Source organism: Ovis aries, chromosome 7 (assembly GCF_016772045.2).
Source record: "Ovis aries strain OAR_USU_Benz2616 breed Rambouillet chromosome 7, ARS-UI_Ramb_v3.0, whole genome shotgun sequence".
NCBI classification, from domain to species: domain Eukaryota; kingdom Metazoa; phylum Chordata; class Mammalia; order Artiodactyla; family Bovidae; genus Ovis; species Ovis aries.
Genome location: NC_056060.1, coordinates 49,734,331 through 49,751,478, shown reverse-complemented (window position 1 = coordinate 49,751,478; position 17,148 = coordinate 49,734,331). Strand labels below are relative to the sequence as shown.

Sequence of the window (17,148 nt, the reverse complement as noted above, 5' to 3'; positions counted from 1 at the left end):
CTTTTAACCTTCATTCTACCTGCAATAATTAGGCACTGTCTATCGTTATGTTCTAAATCTCTAACTACTTTACAGATTGACTATAAAATAGGGCACGTTCAAAATTAGGGCCTGTATGCACATAAATTTCCTAATTAAATGTCAGTGTTATTCCTAATTTTATTAATTCATTTACAAAACTAATAATGGGAGGGAAAAACTATTATTATCAAACATAAGCAATACAAAAATAAATGTCACAAGAATATATACCATCAAAGAGCTTACTGTCTAGCTGGGGTGTCAGATATGTAAACAAGAATTCCATTTAAATATCTGCTTGCTAAACATTAAGTCTCTCTGCAATCATCCACAGTTTATTAAATAATGGTTGAATTTAATTTACTCATCCAGCCAACAGCAATTTTCCTTCCATGCCTCTTCTCAAAGGTCATCATATGACCAATGGTCTGAATTCAAAACATACAGAGGACTCACCAATATATCAGTCAAAGTAAAGCGAGGATACCCAGAACTAAGGGGGCAGAAAAGGTTTCCAGGACATTCTACCTGGATTATATTTTGAAGGATGAGTGTGGGTTTGGCCAAGAGAGAATTTATACATAAGCAACATGAGCATTTGTTCAGCTCTTTCGTTTCTACAAGGCTTGTCTTAAATTTCCAAAATGCCCCCTCTTTAGAGCCAAGTTAAGCCCGTTTTAAGGAGTATATAACATATAACTGCATTACATAAAATTCTAGATAATGCAAACTCACCTACAGATTGGTGCTTGAGGAAAGAGAGGTGGGAAGAAAAGAAGGACTAAACTGAGGAGAAGGAAGCAACTGGGGGCAATGAATACGTATACTATTCTTGATTATGGTGACAGTTTCACAGATATATACATGTTTAAAATTACCAAACTGTATACTTTACATATTAACAGTTTATTTTATGGCAATTTTTCCTCAATGAAACTGTTTAAATAAAGACGAGACAACACCAAAGACAACACATAAGCTTCAACTGCATCTTATACATACGTTTTTCTAATGCCACTTTTGTGGAGCAATTAGAGAAACAGGCCCACGATGTCAAGTTTCTAGGTAGAAAAGTATAAACCTGTATAACTTTCTTAGAGAGTCATCTGGCAATATATAATATGCTGAGGGGGGAAATTATGCACAAAAATGTGCACTGCAATAATAAAAAAAGATTAAACAATCTAGTTGTCCATTTAGTTGATGAGTTGATAAATAATATATTCATTACTGAAACAACTAAATACTATGCAGTCATTAAGGCATTGAAAAGGTAGGGCTACCCTCACCTTCAAAAAAAACAGGGCTGTATTTATTGGTATAGAAACAATTATAAGATATATAAATGAAATTTTAAATGGTTAAGGCTATTCACTAAAATGCTAATAGTGATTGACACACTTCGTCTTCTAATTAATTCACAAGCAAAAATGTCTATTTTATATAGTCATTTCATAATCAGAATGGAGAGGGCGTTGGCACCCATTCCAGTACTCTTGCCTGGAGAATCCCATGGGTGGAGGAGCCTTGCAGGCTGCAGTCCATGGGGTCGCTAAGAGTTGGACACGACTGAGCAACTTCACCTTCACTTTTCACTTTTATGCATTGGAGAAGGAAATGGCAACCCACTCCAGTGTTCTTGCCTGGAGAATCCCAGGGACGGGGGAGCCTGGTGGGCTGCCATCTATGGGGTCGCACAGAGTTGGACACAACTGAAGTGACTTAGCAGCAGCAGCAGCATAATCAGAAAAGCTAAGAGTATTTCCAGCTTTGGAGAAAGAGTAGTTTGGAATTATCAAATTTTGGAAGAAATAAGGAATGTTAACAATGTAACACCTTCATTTTATAACATGAAGAAAATGAAACCCAGGAAAAGAAAGTTCCTTCCTTGCCTAAGGACACAAAGCTATTCTACAACATCGTCCTGCTTTCCCCTCAAACTGCCTTCTCACACACATGCCAGGCCTCCGTGCTCTGACACGCTGCCTCGCATGTTTTCTCCCACATCTATCACTAACTTCTGTGATTTTAAGTAAACGAATTAAACTCAAAAACAGTTGTAACTGTTGATCTACAAGGTCATCTTTAAATCTATGATTCTGTAAGGGAGCAAAATCTGACACCCAAAAATGTCTTTCATTGGTATTTTTTTAGCTTTAATTTTTATTTGCTTAAGTTATGAAAGTATGATAACATATTTATAGGAGACTTGGAAAATACAGAACAAGGTTACATATAGTTTCACTATATATTACAATTATTTTTTAAGTGGCGAAACTAAGATTTTTATTTGGAATTTCAATACCAAACTCTCAAAAATTAAAAAAGGGGGGTTCATGTTTGGGAATGCATGTAAGAATTAAAGATTTTAAAATTTAAAAAATAAAAAACTAAAAAAAAAATAATAATAATAAAAAAAAATAAAAATAAATAAAAGAATGAATATAGAGAAGTAGAAGGATATAGTAAACCTGAAGAGCTCTGTGAACCAATTCAACGTAATTAAGATTTATACAATCTTCACACAACAGTAGGATACAAATTATATTCAAGTTCCCATTAATTTTAAACTAGGAGACACTGAAACATACAAAGGGACATAAAACAAGGTGCAAACATTTCATGGTCTAAAGGTATTGAAATCATACACAGTCTTTCTCTTTTCACTGTGGAATTACGCTATAAATCAGCATCAAAAGATTTTTGAAAATAACCCACATATTTTCAAGTGCATGTGACATTTACAAAGAAAGCATTTCAACTTGGCCATCAAAAGCCTCAATAAAGTTAGACTGAAAAAAACACAAAGGGTGACTACAGAGATGAAAGCATTTAAATGAGAAATTAGTATCAAAATGAGAAATTAATATTCAAGATACTTTAAACAAAACCCCATGTATTTCAAAATTAAATTTCTGCTATTAAATGATGGATGTATTTAAGAAGCCATAACAAGAAAAATTAGAAAATACTTGTCTTTTTTCTAATATAAATTTATTTATTTTAATTGGAGGCTAATTACTTTATAATATTATATTGGTTTAGCCATACACTGACATGAGTGTACATGTGTTTCCCATCCTGAACCTCCCTTCCACCTCCCTCCCCATCCCATCCCTCTGGGTCATCCCAGTGCACCAATCCCAAGCATCCTGTATCATGCATCAAACCTGGACTGGTGATTCGATTCACATATGATAATATACACGTTTCGGTGCCATTCTCCCAAATCATCCCACCCTCTCCCTCTCCCAGAGTCCAGAAGACTGTTCTATACATCTGTGTCTCTTTTGCTGTCTCGCATACAGGGTTATCATTACCATGTTTCTAAATTCCATATATATGCATTTGTATACTTTATTGGTGTTTTTCTTTCTGGCTTACTTCACTCTGTTTAATAGGCTCCAGTTTCATCCACCTCATTAGAACTGTTTCAAATGTATTCTTTTTAATGGCTGAGTAATACTCCATAGTGTATATGTACCACAGCTTTCTTATCCATTCGTCTGCTGATGGACATCTAGGTTGCTTCCGTGTCCTGGCTATTATAAACAGTGCTGCGATGAACATTGGGGTACCCATGTCTCTTTCAATTCTGATTTCCTTGGTGTGTATGCCCAGCAATGGGATTGCTGGGTTGTATGGCATTTTTATAGAATAAAAATGAAAAGAGAATTTACCAGAATCTGTTGCATGCAGCTGAAGCTGATCAGTGCAATTAAATACCATGCAGAGTCTTGAAGAAAGTATGAAAACAAATAATGGACACTGGCATAAAATTTTGTGAAATTTGAAGAAAATCTGTACTTAGTTATTAATACTGTATCACTTGTTAATTTCCTGTTCATTTGTTTTACAACATACTACAAAATGTCTTTATTTGGCATACAGATTATTTTAGACCAATTATTTTTAAGAAAGAGGAAGACTCAAGAAGTCTTTCTTTTTACCTCCCCTTTAACTGCCTGAAAGAATTTAGATAAAGGGTCTGGTCTAGGAAGAGCACTATCAACACAGAGATCTACAAAATATATGGAGTAGGTATGGCAGGAGGAACTCAGCAGGGCCTACAGATCAAAGTCCTCTCTGGGTCCCGTTGTTCCTGCATGGCACAGCAAACACCTGTTTACCCAACATTTGCTCTCCCATCTTCCTGTAATTGTTTTTGCTCCCCTTTAAGTACCAAACCCTTAGCCTCTTCACCTCTGAAATGCCATATAAACCTCAACTGCCTAAGTTGTTCTGGGGTCTCATTTTCCTGATGAAGACCTTGTGTGTACATAATTAAATTTTATATTCTTCTTCTTTTAAAATTCTTACATCAGCTAGAAGAACATTAACAGGGAAATATTTTCCTTCCCCAACAAAACCCAAGACTCCACAGTTGCTGAAAGCAGTAAAATCCACATTAATGAATTCCTAGTCTAATATTTGAATATAAACATAAGATACAAGATTGCTTACCAAGATATCTAATCTCCAAATTTATAAACCATAAACAGAATTTTTACATTTTTATAATAAATATGATACCACAATGTAAAGCAGTTCTTTACAGGGCCCAAGTCTTAGACCAATGTCTTTAGACACACTTGCAAGGTCACTAAACATAAACATCAAGAACTGAATTGTGCTAGAAGAGATGTGAAATATAAACATATATACACTTTTAATGCTACTTCTATTAGTTTTTCTATAAATTATCACTCATAAAGTTGAACCTGAAATGTAAATTTACTCTCTTTTCCGGTAGCAAACACAGCCACACTTCTGTAAAATCAATGATACCAAAAACGAAGTCTTCAGTTCAGTTCAGTCATTCAGTCGTGCCCAACTCTGTGACCCCATGAATCGCAGCATGCCAGGCCTCCCTGTCCATCACCAACTCCCGGAGTTCACTCAAACTCATGTTCATCAAGTCGGTGATGCCATCCAGTCATCTCATCCTCTGTCGTCCCCTTCTCCTCCTGCCCCCAATCCTTCCCAGCATCAGAGTCTTTTCCAATGAGTCAACTCTTCGCATGAGGTGGCCAAAGTACTGGAGTTTCAGCTTTAGCATCATTCCCTCCAAAGAACACCCAGGGCTGATCTCCTTCAGAATGGACTGGTTGGATCTCCTTGCAGTCCAAGGGACTCTCAAGAGTCTTCAACACCACAGTTCAAAAGCATCAATTCTTCGGCGCTCAACTTTCTTCACAGTCCAACTCTCACATCCATATATGACTACTGGAAAAACCATAGCCTTGACTAGACGGACCTTTGTTGGCAAAGTAATGTCTCTGCTTTTGAAATCTTTTTAATCTGCACAATAATTGTCTTTACTGTCATTAAGTCCTTTGACTTTAGCCCCTTTAAACAAGTCTCTCCTAACTAACAATGTACCCAATAATGTACTGGAGGCAGTCAGGATACATGAATCCTTGCCATGAAAATATCTTGCCCAAGCTGTTTAATAAGACTCCTTAGGCTTCAGTTTTGGGCTTCCAAGGTGACATAGTGGTAAAGAATCCACCTGCCAATGCAGGAGATGCAAGAGATGTGGGTTTGATCCCTGGGTTGGGAAGAACCCCTGGAAAGGAAATGGCAACCTACTCCAATATCCTTGCCTGGAAGATTCCATGGACAGAGGTGCTACAGTCCATAGGGTCACAAAGAGTTAAACACAACTGAGCACCTACACGCACACAGACTTCAGTTCCCATCATCTTCAAACTTAAGAGTTTAGAAGTAATTCTAGTGCCTTGCAACAGTACTAAAATTACAGAATTCCATTAAATTCAGAACTATCAATACATCAATCTTCCGGTCTATTCCAAAAAACTCTTTTTCACGAACAGCTTGCCGATGAGGGATGAAGAAGAAACAGTGCCCCCCATAAGAAAATCCTTATTTTTTAAACACACATGGTTATAAAGTCTTAATTTAAAACTCTCATTCTTCTTACTGTCAAATCAAATATCTGTAACTTTTTCCAAACTCTCAAAACCTGTCACTTAACAGTATAGTGAGAACACATTCAAACTGCATCCTTAATGTAATATTCAGGTGTACAATGAATTAAATTTCTTATTCAATCTCTTTGTAAAACAATAGCAAAACACTGCAAAACAAAATCATGAGGTAATATTTCTCAGAAGAAAAAGAACAAAATTTCCAAATATAATTTTACTTTCTAAGGTGAGTTTAAAGCTGTTTTATAATGTATTATAATGTATAATACAATGTATATAATATAATGTATATAATATAATATAATGTATAATACTTTATAATGTATTATAAAGTATTTCCTATTTATATTTTTAAATAAATATATATATAAATATACATGCTAACCAATCATAAAATGTCTTTAACTTGAGTCTTATTTACATACATAAAATAAACAGTGATTGAATAATACGAAAGTGCTGGGTATATTTTCTCCAAATTCTGCAAAAAGAATCAAATGTGTTCCTGATTAAATATCTCACATTTCTAATTAAATATTTTTCAAAAAGCTATCATTTCTCACAGCCTTCTCAACTTTTCTTCATTTGTGCCTGTGGATTTTTTGAAGAAATTATATTTCCCTAGAGATCCAATGCCTCTCAGTTTTTATATTTCTTTCAAATATTACCACTGTGCTTAATGAAACTAAATATTTAAGATCAATGCTAGGTAAAGCAAGTTTATAGACTGACAATAAACCTGTATACACTATGGAAGTTCTGAAGTCATGGGCAATTCCAATCACAGCTGAGCCACTCTGCGACTGAATTATCAATCAGAACACTTCATTCCTTAATCTTTCTAAGTTTCTACCACTGTCTTTCACACTTCAATACACATAAGCATATTTCTAAGCTCCAGATTGGACCTTAAGCACAGACAGAAACATTTCAAGATAAATCCTCAGAATTTCCTGTGACCTCTAGATGAATACGATCAATCAATACATAATGTCAGATTTGAAAAATGCTAGTCATTATCAACACTTTCCAATTCAATTCTTCCTTCCCTCTTTTTCTTCTATTCCTTGTCACTTCTTCCCACTAACAGTAACACAAAAAGAGTTGAAAGTCTTAATGCCTATGAGAAAACTCATTTATGTCCACAACTTCCAAAGCACAGTATGGAACAAATTGTTTTTCTAAGGTTAATTAAAAACAATATCCTTATGTTTCACAAATACAGACTTCTATGTGAAGGAGTCATTCATCTTGAAATGATTAAGTAAAATTTAACAGTCTCAATTTTTCAGAACAAGAAATAAGGAGTCTTCTCATTGAAACACAAGATAATGAAGCTACTAGTACAGTTTCAGCTTAGCACACAGGCTGAAAGTAAAAGTATCCTACTACTGTATGAGGCACAAGCAAATGCAAGCTCTCTGGGCTTCTCTATACCACCCAGATGACAATCATCTGAAGTGAACGAATTTGACTCTTACTCTGCAGCATCAAATATTTACTTAAAACACCTTTTAATTCAGAGGCAAAATAGTTCTTTATAAGTACAGCATGGAAAAATTACTTAGACCTTTGCCTCTCATAAAGGTAGTACACAAAAGGGTACAAAGATCCACTATTTACCATTATTTAAAATAAATCCAAGCAATTTTACAGACATTCCTAAAAGTACTCATATTAATAAGCTTAGCAGTATAGTTTATAGTATAGTATAGTATAGTATAGTATAGTATAGTTTATGGAACAATGTTTTTTACAGTTTCTTTGAAATAAACTGGTCCAAGAGGTAGAGAACTAAATTGTATTCTTACCCTGTCATAACTGTTCACACTTCTATCTTCTAGAAGAGAGTGCTCTTTAACCACTTAAGCACAGAATTGAACAAGTGCTAATTTTAAGCTGGTAACTACATGTAGTTATCAATTTCATGTCAAATTATTGGCACTTAAGTAAATTATATCAAAGCATCTAGAAGTTATTAAGTATTTTCACTGAAAACTGGCTCAGTGTTCCTATATACAGGAATGGCCTCAGAAGCCATTCCCTAAGGTTCTCCAGAACAGCAGTTATCATATTCCATGGTAGTTTCATATATTCAAGGCCTAGAGCTACAAGAACAGTGTTAAGAGGAAGATAGCCAAATTCTCGTCAGGATTCCTATCCAAAGCCGGCATGCCTCCCCTGTAATTTGCTTCTGCTGAAAGTAACACATATAGGGACACCAAATTCACTCAAGCCTATAGACAGTGACCTAAACAATCACGCAGTACTTTAGTCGTAAAAATAAACTACTGGCACTTAAGTAAATTATATAAAAATAATATTATTATTAAATAATAAAAGGACATGCTGCTGCTGCTGCTAAGTCGCTTCAGTCGTGTTCGACTCTGTGCGACCCCATAGACGGCAGCCCACCAGGCTCCCCTGTCCCTGGGATTCTCCAGCCAAGAACACTGGAGTGGGTTGCCATTTCCCTCTCCAATGCATGAAAGTGAAAAGTGAAAGGAAGTCGCTCAGTCGTGTCCGACTCTTTGCGACCCCATGGACTGCAGCCCACCAGGCTCCTCTGTCCATGGGATTTTCCAGGCAAGAGTACTGGAGTGGGGTGCCATTGCCTTCGTCTCCCTTTTAATTAGTTGTGAAATAAAACATCCACTGCTAAATATGTTAAGGAAAGAATTTGGCTCTAAACAGCAATAAATGCAAATGTGTGATTTCAGGGAGAGTTACAGATTTCAGAAAAGACCCAGAAATCCTTGGAATAAGGGCAGTGAGAATTTATAGCTTCATTTACAAGAATGAAGCAGAAGACACAGGGATAAGAACACAACATCCACAATCAAGCAACGTAAAGTTTTCTATGCTCAGTTTCCTCATCTGTAAAGCAGAGATAACATGTGTGCCTATATACCTCATCAGATTATTGTGAAGATTAAAATAATGCAAGCAAGGAACTTCATATGGTGCTGGGTAGACATTAAAGAATAGTAACTAACTGTACTTCTACTACTATTAGAACCTTAGGTATTCTACACTGAGAGGTTAAAGGGCCAATTAAAAGTAAATTTAATCTAGACAAATATGTGATTTCACTTACACATGGAAACTAAAAAAACAAGGTAAATGAATGAAAAAAAACAAAACAAAAACAGACTCATAGACACAGAGAACAAACCAGTGGTTGCCAGAGGGAAGAGGAGTAGGAGACTGGGCGAATAGATCAAGGAGATTAAGAGGCTCAAACATGCAGTCATGAAATAAGGAAGTAATACATAGCATAGAGAATATAGTCAATAATACTGTAATAACTGTGTACAGTGACCGATGTTACTAGCTTATCATGGTGATCATTTCATAATGTATTTAAACATCAAATCATTATGTTGCATACCTGAAGCTAATACAATGTTGTATGTCAACTATATTTCAACTATATTTTAACTTAAAGAAAAAGTAAATTTATCTAGCCATCCTCTAGAACAGGGGTAGGCAAACAAAAGCCTGCTAGATAAATGAGTTCTTGTGTTTGGCATGAAAGCTAAAGATGGATTTTACCTTTCCAAATGGTGGGAAAAAATTAAAAGAATAATATTCTGTGTCATATAAAAATTTCATGAAATTCAAATTTAAGTGTCAATAACTAAAGTTTTATTGGCAGACAGTCATTTTTATTCATTCACATATTTTCTACTCTGTTTTCATATGACAATGGCAGAATTCAGTTGCAACAGAACCAAGATGGCCAATAAAGACAAAAAATTTAATATCTGAACCTTTTACAGTCTATCAACCTTGGTCTAGAATCTAGACTTAGAGCAACTATTTAACTAAAAAGTTAACAAGTGTATGCTTTCCTTTCATAGCTAACTTGACAGATTTTCAGTAGTTTTTTGAAAGTAACAGTCTAAATCTGCAAGCATTAAAAATTCTGTTTAAGGCAATGCTTCCCATATTGTCATCTTCACATCACGACATTTCTATTTACCAGAGAAAGTTACAAACAAAATCACCCTAAATATGACTATTTTAAGCTCTAATACCACTACTGGTATATAATAATAAACAGAATGTGAAAAGATTGCCTTACTATGAATATATATTTACTAAGACACTTAAGAATTAAGCACTGGAATCAATGGTAAAGTTAAATGCCAAAAGGAATTCAACACTAAGTTGCAGCCACTGCCACCAATTCTCCAAGCTGACTCATCACCTTTGGGGAAAAAGAAAGGTTGAAATAAAGGGAGATTTCTGAAAATTACTAAAAGATGCAAAGTGGAAAAAATGCAATTATATGATGAAGAAGAAACAGAATTCTGAAAAAAGAGCAGGACATGCTTAAACTACCTATAAGTAGTACACACATAAAAAGCAAAACAAGTAGAGGATACTTATAGGAAATAGAAGGCAAAGAATCGCTTGACTACAATATAAGAAGGAAACCATGAATTCAAAATCTGTCAATCACTCTCTCCCTCTCCTTTATTTCCCCAAAGGTCTTGTTTGATTCTGAGAAAACTTTCTAGGGAAAATGTTGTCGGACTTTATTAAGTATCAGTGAAGAAAAGTGCTCCAGAGATAAACAACATGTGAAATGTTAAAGGAGAAAAAAAAACCCAGAAACTGTAGTTGAAGAATTTACACACCCTGACAGGAGAGGTAAATCTGCAAAACAGCTAAATTACTAAGATAATTACAAAGTATCATATAAATCAAGTAGATGATGATCCTTTTGGCAAAAAGAAAGGAAGGTAAAGGAATCCATACTCCAGCTTGTGAAGGAAGACTGCAGATTGGAGTTTAAGGAGAATTTGAAACATCAAGAAGGGAAATTGGAACAGAAATCAAACAGGGATGAGCAAAAAAGTGGATAAGCAGCATTAACAACAAATTTATGATTTATCAGGTAGTAGTAAAACCATAAGTGTGTTCCATCTCGAGCAATTGTGCTATTTTCTATAGTAATCGAGCATTAGAGATGACAGACTTCAGTATAGAAACTGTCAAAGCTGACAGAGCAAAAAGTCAACATGATTAAAAGACTTTCCCGTACATCACCAGAGGTGAGAACAAAATTACTGACAACAAATTTCTATATGCATAAAGGAAAATGAAGCTTGGAACCTGCCAAATAAGGAAAATAGGCAAAAACTGAGAGACTAGTCTTATTACAGTCAAAAATAAAATATGAGTATTCCAGAGGCATGTGAATTAGAGGAATGTATTTCTGGGTCATTTCATTTCAGCATTCTTATGATTTAATGATTATGGATATACAGACAATGTTAGAATGAAAAAGTCAAGTCTGAATACATTTTGTACTCTCTTAAGACACAGAAAAAGAACTCTCCCAACAAATTACTATCATATAAAGACTATCAGTTCAGTTCAGTTGCTCAGTCGTGTCCAACTCTTTGCGACCCCATGAATCGCAGCACGCCAGGCCTCCCTGTCCATCACCAACTCCCGGAGTTCACTCAGACTCACGTCCATCAAATCAGCGATGCCATCCAGCCATCTCATCCTCTGTCGTCCCCTTCTCCTCCTGCCCCCAATCCCTCCCAGCATCAAAGTCTTTTCCAATGAGTCAACTCTTCGCATGAGGTGGCCAGAGTACTGGAGTTTCAGCTTTAGCATATAAAGACTATGGTCAAGAATCAAATCTAGAAACAATATATTTGAAGTCTTACCCAGTGGAAGTCAAGTTTTCATTTCAAGATCCCAATAATATTCAAAAGGCTTAGAAATTACAAAAACACCTAAAATATTCTTTAAATGTTATGCAAATATCCATACTGAAATTTACATAAGAAGATGGTGCTTCGGTAGGCCATACACACGCACATGCATACGGGTGTTACAGCATTAAATGACTAGGTAACATCAGAATATAGAATTTCCAGTTCAGTCAGAGTCGGCTGACTCATAGTTCAAATAAAGTTGGTTGTATCATGTCAACGAAGTACAGGCACAGACTGACAACGATATTGTCTCACTATATAAATCTATCATTTAACTGAGATTTTGGTTGTGAACCTACTTTCTAGCCTGATTAATAGCTTAGGAAAGAAAACAGCTCAGATTTCATTTGTCTCCACATAGTTTCAACTATTTACATGCTTTTGCAAAATTAAGTACTTACTAATATCATCTTCATGATAAATGACAGAGTGAAATGGCAGAGTTCGGTCTTTAATATATCTCTCTGCTGGTTCAACATAAAATGTGCCACCATGAGTCTGAATGAATCCTTCAAATCTTCCATCAATAACAGACCCATGGCTAAAACTTCCTTCTTCACCTATTAATGAAAGCAACAAACTCTTAACAAATTCAAATTGCACATGAATGTTAAATTTATTCTCCTTTAAAAAGCCATTCTTATGTATTGAAAAAAACCTAAATACAAATTTACCAGAGAAATTAATTCTCACATGAAATATATCAACTAAATGTGAACAACTAGAACCTAGTAAATATATATTATATATATATATATGTATAAACAATGAAATATGGAACATCTGTCTTGCCGACAATCAAATTCCCAGCACCTAGCTCAGAGCCTGGCATGTATGCAATAGTCATTGAATAAATGACTGCTAAGTAAACTTTGAAAGAGACAAGCAGCTCTTTGTTAAAATACATACATTTAACAGCTCTTTGTTAAAATACAAGTATAAAATACATACTTTTAAAATAAAGACATTAAAGTATATTTCGAATTTCTGCTCTAATTGTCATAAAAAAAAAAAAGTTCTTTCCCACCTAATATATTCTGCATGAGCGTCTTGGCTTCCTTAGCATATCTGGGTTTTAGAAATACATTTTCAAAATAGAAGAGTGTTAAATACTTTAGAAGTATACCACTAATTCTTTTTTAGATACTCTAAGTTTGTGATAGTGTCTCATCCATGATACTTCTTTAGGGAAAGAAAATAATAAAAAAGAAAGAAGTTTTGGTTTTTAATACAGTCACAAAACATCAAATGATAGAGGTGGGAAGTAGGAGGGATCTATAAAGTTTAATTTACCATTTAAAATTTCCTCACTAAAACAAAGCTGAGGTCTAGCTTTTATTTTCTGACTTTGTATGGCTTTCTCTTTTATTCACCATAATGTATTATAACTTTCTCAGATACTCACAATTAAAAGTTATTATGAATATACACAAACACAACTAAAAAAAAAAAATCTCAACATCAGGGGTTTTTCCCCCTAATTTCTAAGTTGTAGATTAGCACTAATTAGTTGACTTTAATCACAGACTGGAGCTGAGTCCAAGACATTTGCATTTTAAATGATATGATGTTTATCTATAATTTTGTCATATGCTTCTTGACTATCACCTAGCAAAATAAAGGGGGGGGGACTACTAAGTTACTTACCCAGCAAGATAAACTATCAAGAAAATCTAAAAAAAACTGTAACATTAGAAATCTTGATCAATGGAGAAATACTTTACTTTTCTATTACACAATTATAACAGTAAAAAAACCTTTAAATTTATTAACTGTGCTCAATCTACAAATGAGAAATTTTAAGTACAAAAAAATCTCATTTACCCTCATTAAAAAAAAAAAGGAATCTTTCTCAAAGTGTTTAATTTTTCAAGTTAAGATTTGAGGGGAAATCTCTCTACTACGGAAAAATGAAATTTAACTTTCAGTTAACTTTAATAACTCTTAATAAATGAGGATCATCTTGAGTATTTACTAATGTACAGAGTTATAATTCCATGATATTTTGTCCATAATACCCCCAGAAGACTTTGATTTTTTAGCTTTTTTACAACTTCCATAAATTGTTCTGTTCTTCCTTCATTACTAAGCTGATAAATGTAGTTTTCCACTGAACTAGTAACTGTGCCCTCAACTCCCTAATATCTTTTAAAATCTGGTATAGCAAGAGAAAGTTGTTAGAATTGTGAACAAAAAGCAAATAGATTCTGAGGACAGAAGGCCTTCAGAGGACTTTCCTATGAAAGACTCTGCACATTATTTTTGGCTGTTAAGGTCATTGTACAATTTCATTGTAGACTTCTCTTATAAAACACAGTTAAGTTACTGTTAATTTCTTGCTTGGAAAATTAGAAAAATTATATAAATCATTAAAATCTTTTAAAAATGTAGCAATTTGGAGGTAATGAGAGAAACAAAACTTCATACCTTTTAAAAGCCAGACACTACATAATTCAATATTAAACATATATGTAACAATTGATCCAAGAATTACTTCATCCTTCAAAGACCACTGTTCTTCATGATACACTCAAATCTGCCCAGGATTTATACCATCTTTCTGAAATATCTGCCTACACTTCAAACAACACAAATTTCCTTGTGTAGAAAAAATCAGAGTTCTTTCAAGGTTCAACTTACCATAAATATGTCCAGTGTAAATATGAGAAGTATCATAATCAAGTACTGCATTTGATGTTTCCACCCTAAATTCCTCACTGAAAAGGGAAGTATCCCTCTTCATTCGAAGGTTGAAATGTCTGCAAACAGGGTGGAAAAGGAAAAAAATGAAATTAAAAGGATCCAAACTTAAACAATTATTTTTTTAAATAAAGGAAATCTGAAAAACGTGGACTGTTTCACAAAACTTGTCTATTTGGGAAATAACTGACCAATTTTCTCACTAAAATTCTGATCTAAAATTCAACCTACCACTGGTAAAACTCACATACAAATCATCAGTAATTATCTAGGAATATATTAAAAAATAAATGCGTATAGGCTGATTCCTACATGGTGAAACAAGATCATTCTGAGGGCAACTAAGGTGCTTGAAGATAAAAACAAGCTTCTTGACTCAATTACTGTTACTCACCACTACCTGTCTTTCCTCTCTAGTAATTCCATAGCTTTGCCATTTTCTCCTCTTATGCACAATTCAGATAATACACACGAAAGTGTCATCTAATTAGATACTTAACATCTCTCAGAAAAGTAAGTACGCATGCTCTTTCCTACAGACACATACAGAAAGAGACACACACATACATACACACAGAGAAAACGTTTCAAATCCTTTATTTTTCCCTGGGGCAACTTCTAGTTCTTTTTAGATCTTTCTCAGTTCAGTTTGGAGACTCCAACACAAAGAACCATGATAGCTGAAATACTCATTCTAACTGTCCTCTATAAAAGAAAAGACCAAAATACTAAAATAAAATTAAGTAAAGAAATCTCAGGTTTTAGAATCAGACTCAGAATCAAAATCTTAAGCCTAAATTTACTAGTAGTATTCCTAACCACTAAATAAAGATAACACATTCTGTTTTCTGGAACCATTCTAAGGATTAGGGATTATAATATATGAAAAAATAAACTCATTAACACAGTACTTGGCACAAAGGAGATGTCAAGGATAACAAATTAGCTATCACTAGTAAACTTTTAGAACTAAATCACCTGCCACAACTTTCATAATCAACTAACTAATCAATTTTCATAACTGCCATAAGTCTGCTTATAACATAATTTCTACTTAATGAATATGAACCCAAGTTTTTATTAGCCAACCTCCAAATGTTAGTAGGATAAGAAATAATTTGAACTGTGACACACTGCTGGTGAAGGTAAAAAATGGAACAATTTGGAAAATTGGCTGTTATTTATAAAGTTAAACATGCAAAAACCCTATGATACACAATTCTACACCAAGAGAAATGAAAATATAAAATATATGTCTGCACAAACAACTGGACACAAATGTCCAAAGCAGTTTTATTCAAAATAGCCAAAACCTGGAAATAACCTTAATGTCAATCAGCAAGTAGAGAGAGAAAAGGTTGTGGCTTATTCATATAGTAGCAAACTATTCAACAATAAAATGAGTCAGTTCAGTTCAGTTGTTCAGTCCTGTCTGACTCTGCAACCCCATGGACTGCAGCACACCAGGCTTCCCTGTCCATCATCAACTCCTGGAGCTTCCCCAGACCCATGTCCATCAAGTCGGTGATGCCATCCAACCATCTCATCCTCTGCCATTCCCTTCTCCTCCTGCCTTCAATCTTTCCCAGCATTAGGGTATTTTCCACTGAGTCAGTTCTTCCCATAAGGTGACCAAAGTATTGGAGTTTCAGCTTCAGCATCAGTCCTTCCAATGAATATTCAGGACTGATTCCCTTTACAAAGAACTGGTTGGATCTCCTTGCAGTCCAAGGGACTCTCAAGAGTCTTCTCCAACAACACATTTCAAAAGCATCAATTCTTCAGCACTCAGCTTTCTTTATGGTCCAAACTCTCACATCCAAACATGACTGTTGGAAAAAACATAGCTTTGACTAGACTAACCTTTGTCACAATGTCTCTGCTTTTTAATATGCTGTCTAGGTTGGTCATAGATTTTCTTCCAAGGAGGAAGCATCTTTTAATTTCATGGCTGCAGTCACCATCTGCAGTGATTTTGGAGCCCAAGAAAATAAAGTCTGTCACCGCTTTCATTGTTTCCCCATCTATTTGCCATGAAGTGATGGGACTGGATGCCATGATCTTCATTTTTTGAATGTTGAGCTTTAAGCCAACTTTTTCACTCTCCTCTTTCACTTTCATCAAGAGGCTCTTTAATTCTTATTTACTTTCTGCCATTAGGGTAGTGTCATCTGCATATCTGAGATATACAAGGTTGTGTCATCTGCATATCAGCATTATATATTTAATAAAATGATTAAATTCCTAAAAATAGGTAAAAGACTGCACATAGTATAATTCCATATACATGTAACTTAACAGGGAAAATCTATCTGTTGTGTCAGAAAGCAGATCAGTGATTACCTGGGATGGAGAGAGACTAAGAGCAAATGGGAATGAAGGAACTTTTTTGCTCTGATGGAAATGTTCCATACCTTGGTTTGAACAGTGGTTCACAAGTACATACATTAATCAAAACTTAAACTATATGCTTGAAATGATAAAACTATACAATAAAGGACAGAGACAGTATGGGCCTAACAGAAGCAGAAGATATTAAGACGAGGTGGCAAGAATACACAGAAGAACTACAGTCCATGGGGTCACAAAGAATCAGATACAACTTCGTGATTAAACAACAAAAAAAAAAATAGTTTCAGAGCACTTTCACACATATTACTGCACCTCATCCTCACAGTAACCTTGCAAGGGCAGCATGATGATTTTTTTTTATACTATTGATATCAAATAGTATT

The 17,148-nt window shown here is 34.6% G+C and overlaps 1 protein-coding gene across 1 annotated transcript in view; it reads right to left on the bottom strand.

Annotated features, from left to right (window-relative positions):
- ADAM10 (ADAM metallopeptidase domain 10) overlaps window positions 1–17,148 on the bottom strand; it is a 136,038-nt gene that overhangs the window by 62,509 nt on the left and 56,381 nt on the right. Inside the window, exons 3-4 of the mRNA XM_004010565.6 lie at window positions 14,354–14,472; window positions 12,115–12,273 (exon numbers count right to left, since the gene is read on the bottom strand). Of these exons, the coding sequence (XP_004010614.1) occupies window positions 12,115–12,273; window positions 14,354–14,472 (278 nt within the window). The remainder of the gene's footprint in view (window positions 1–12,114; window positions 12,274–14,353; window positions 14,473–17,148) is intronic.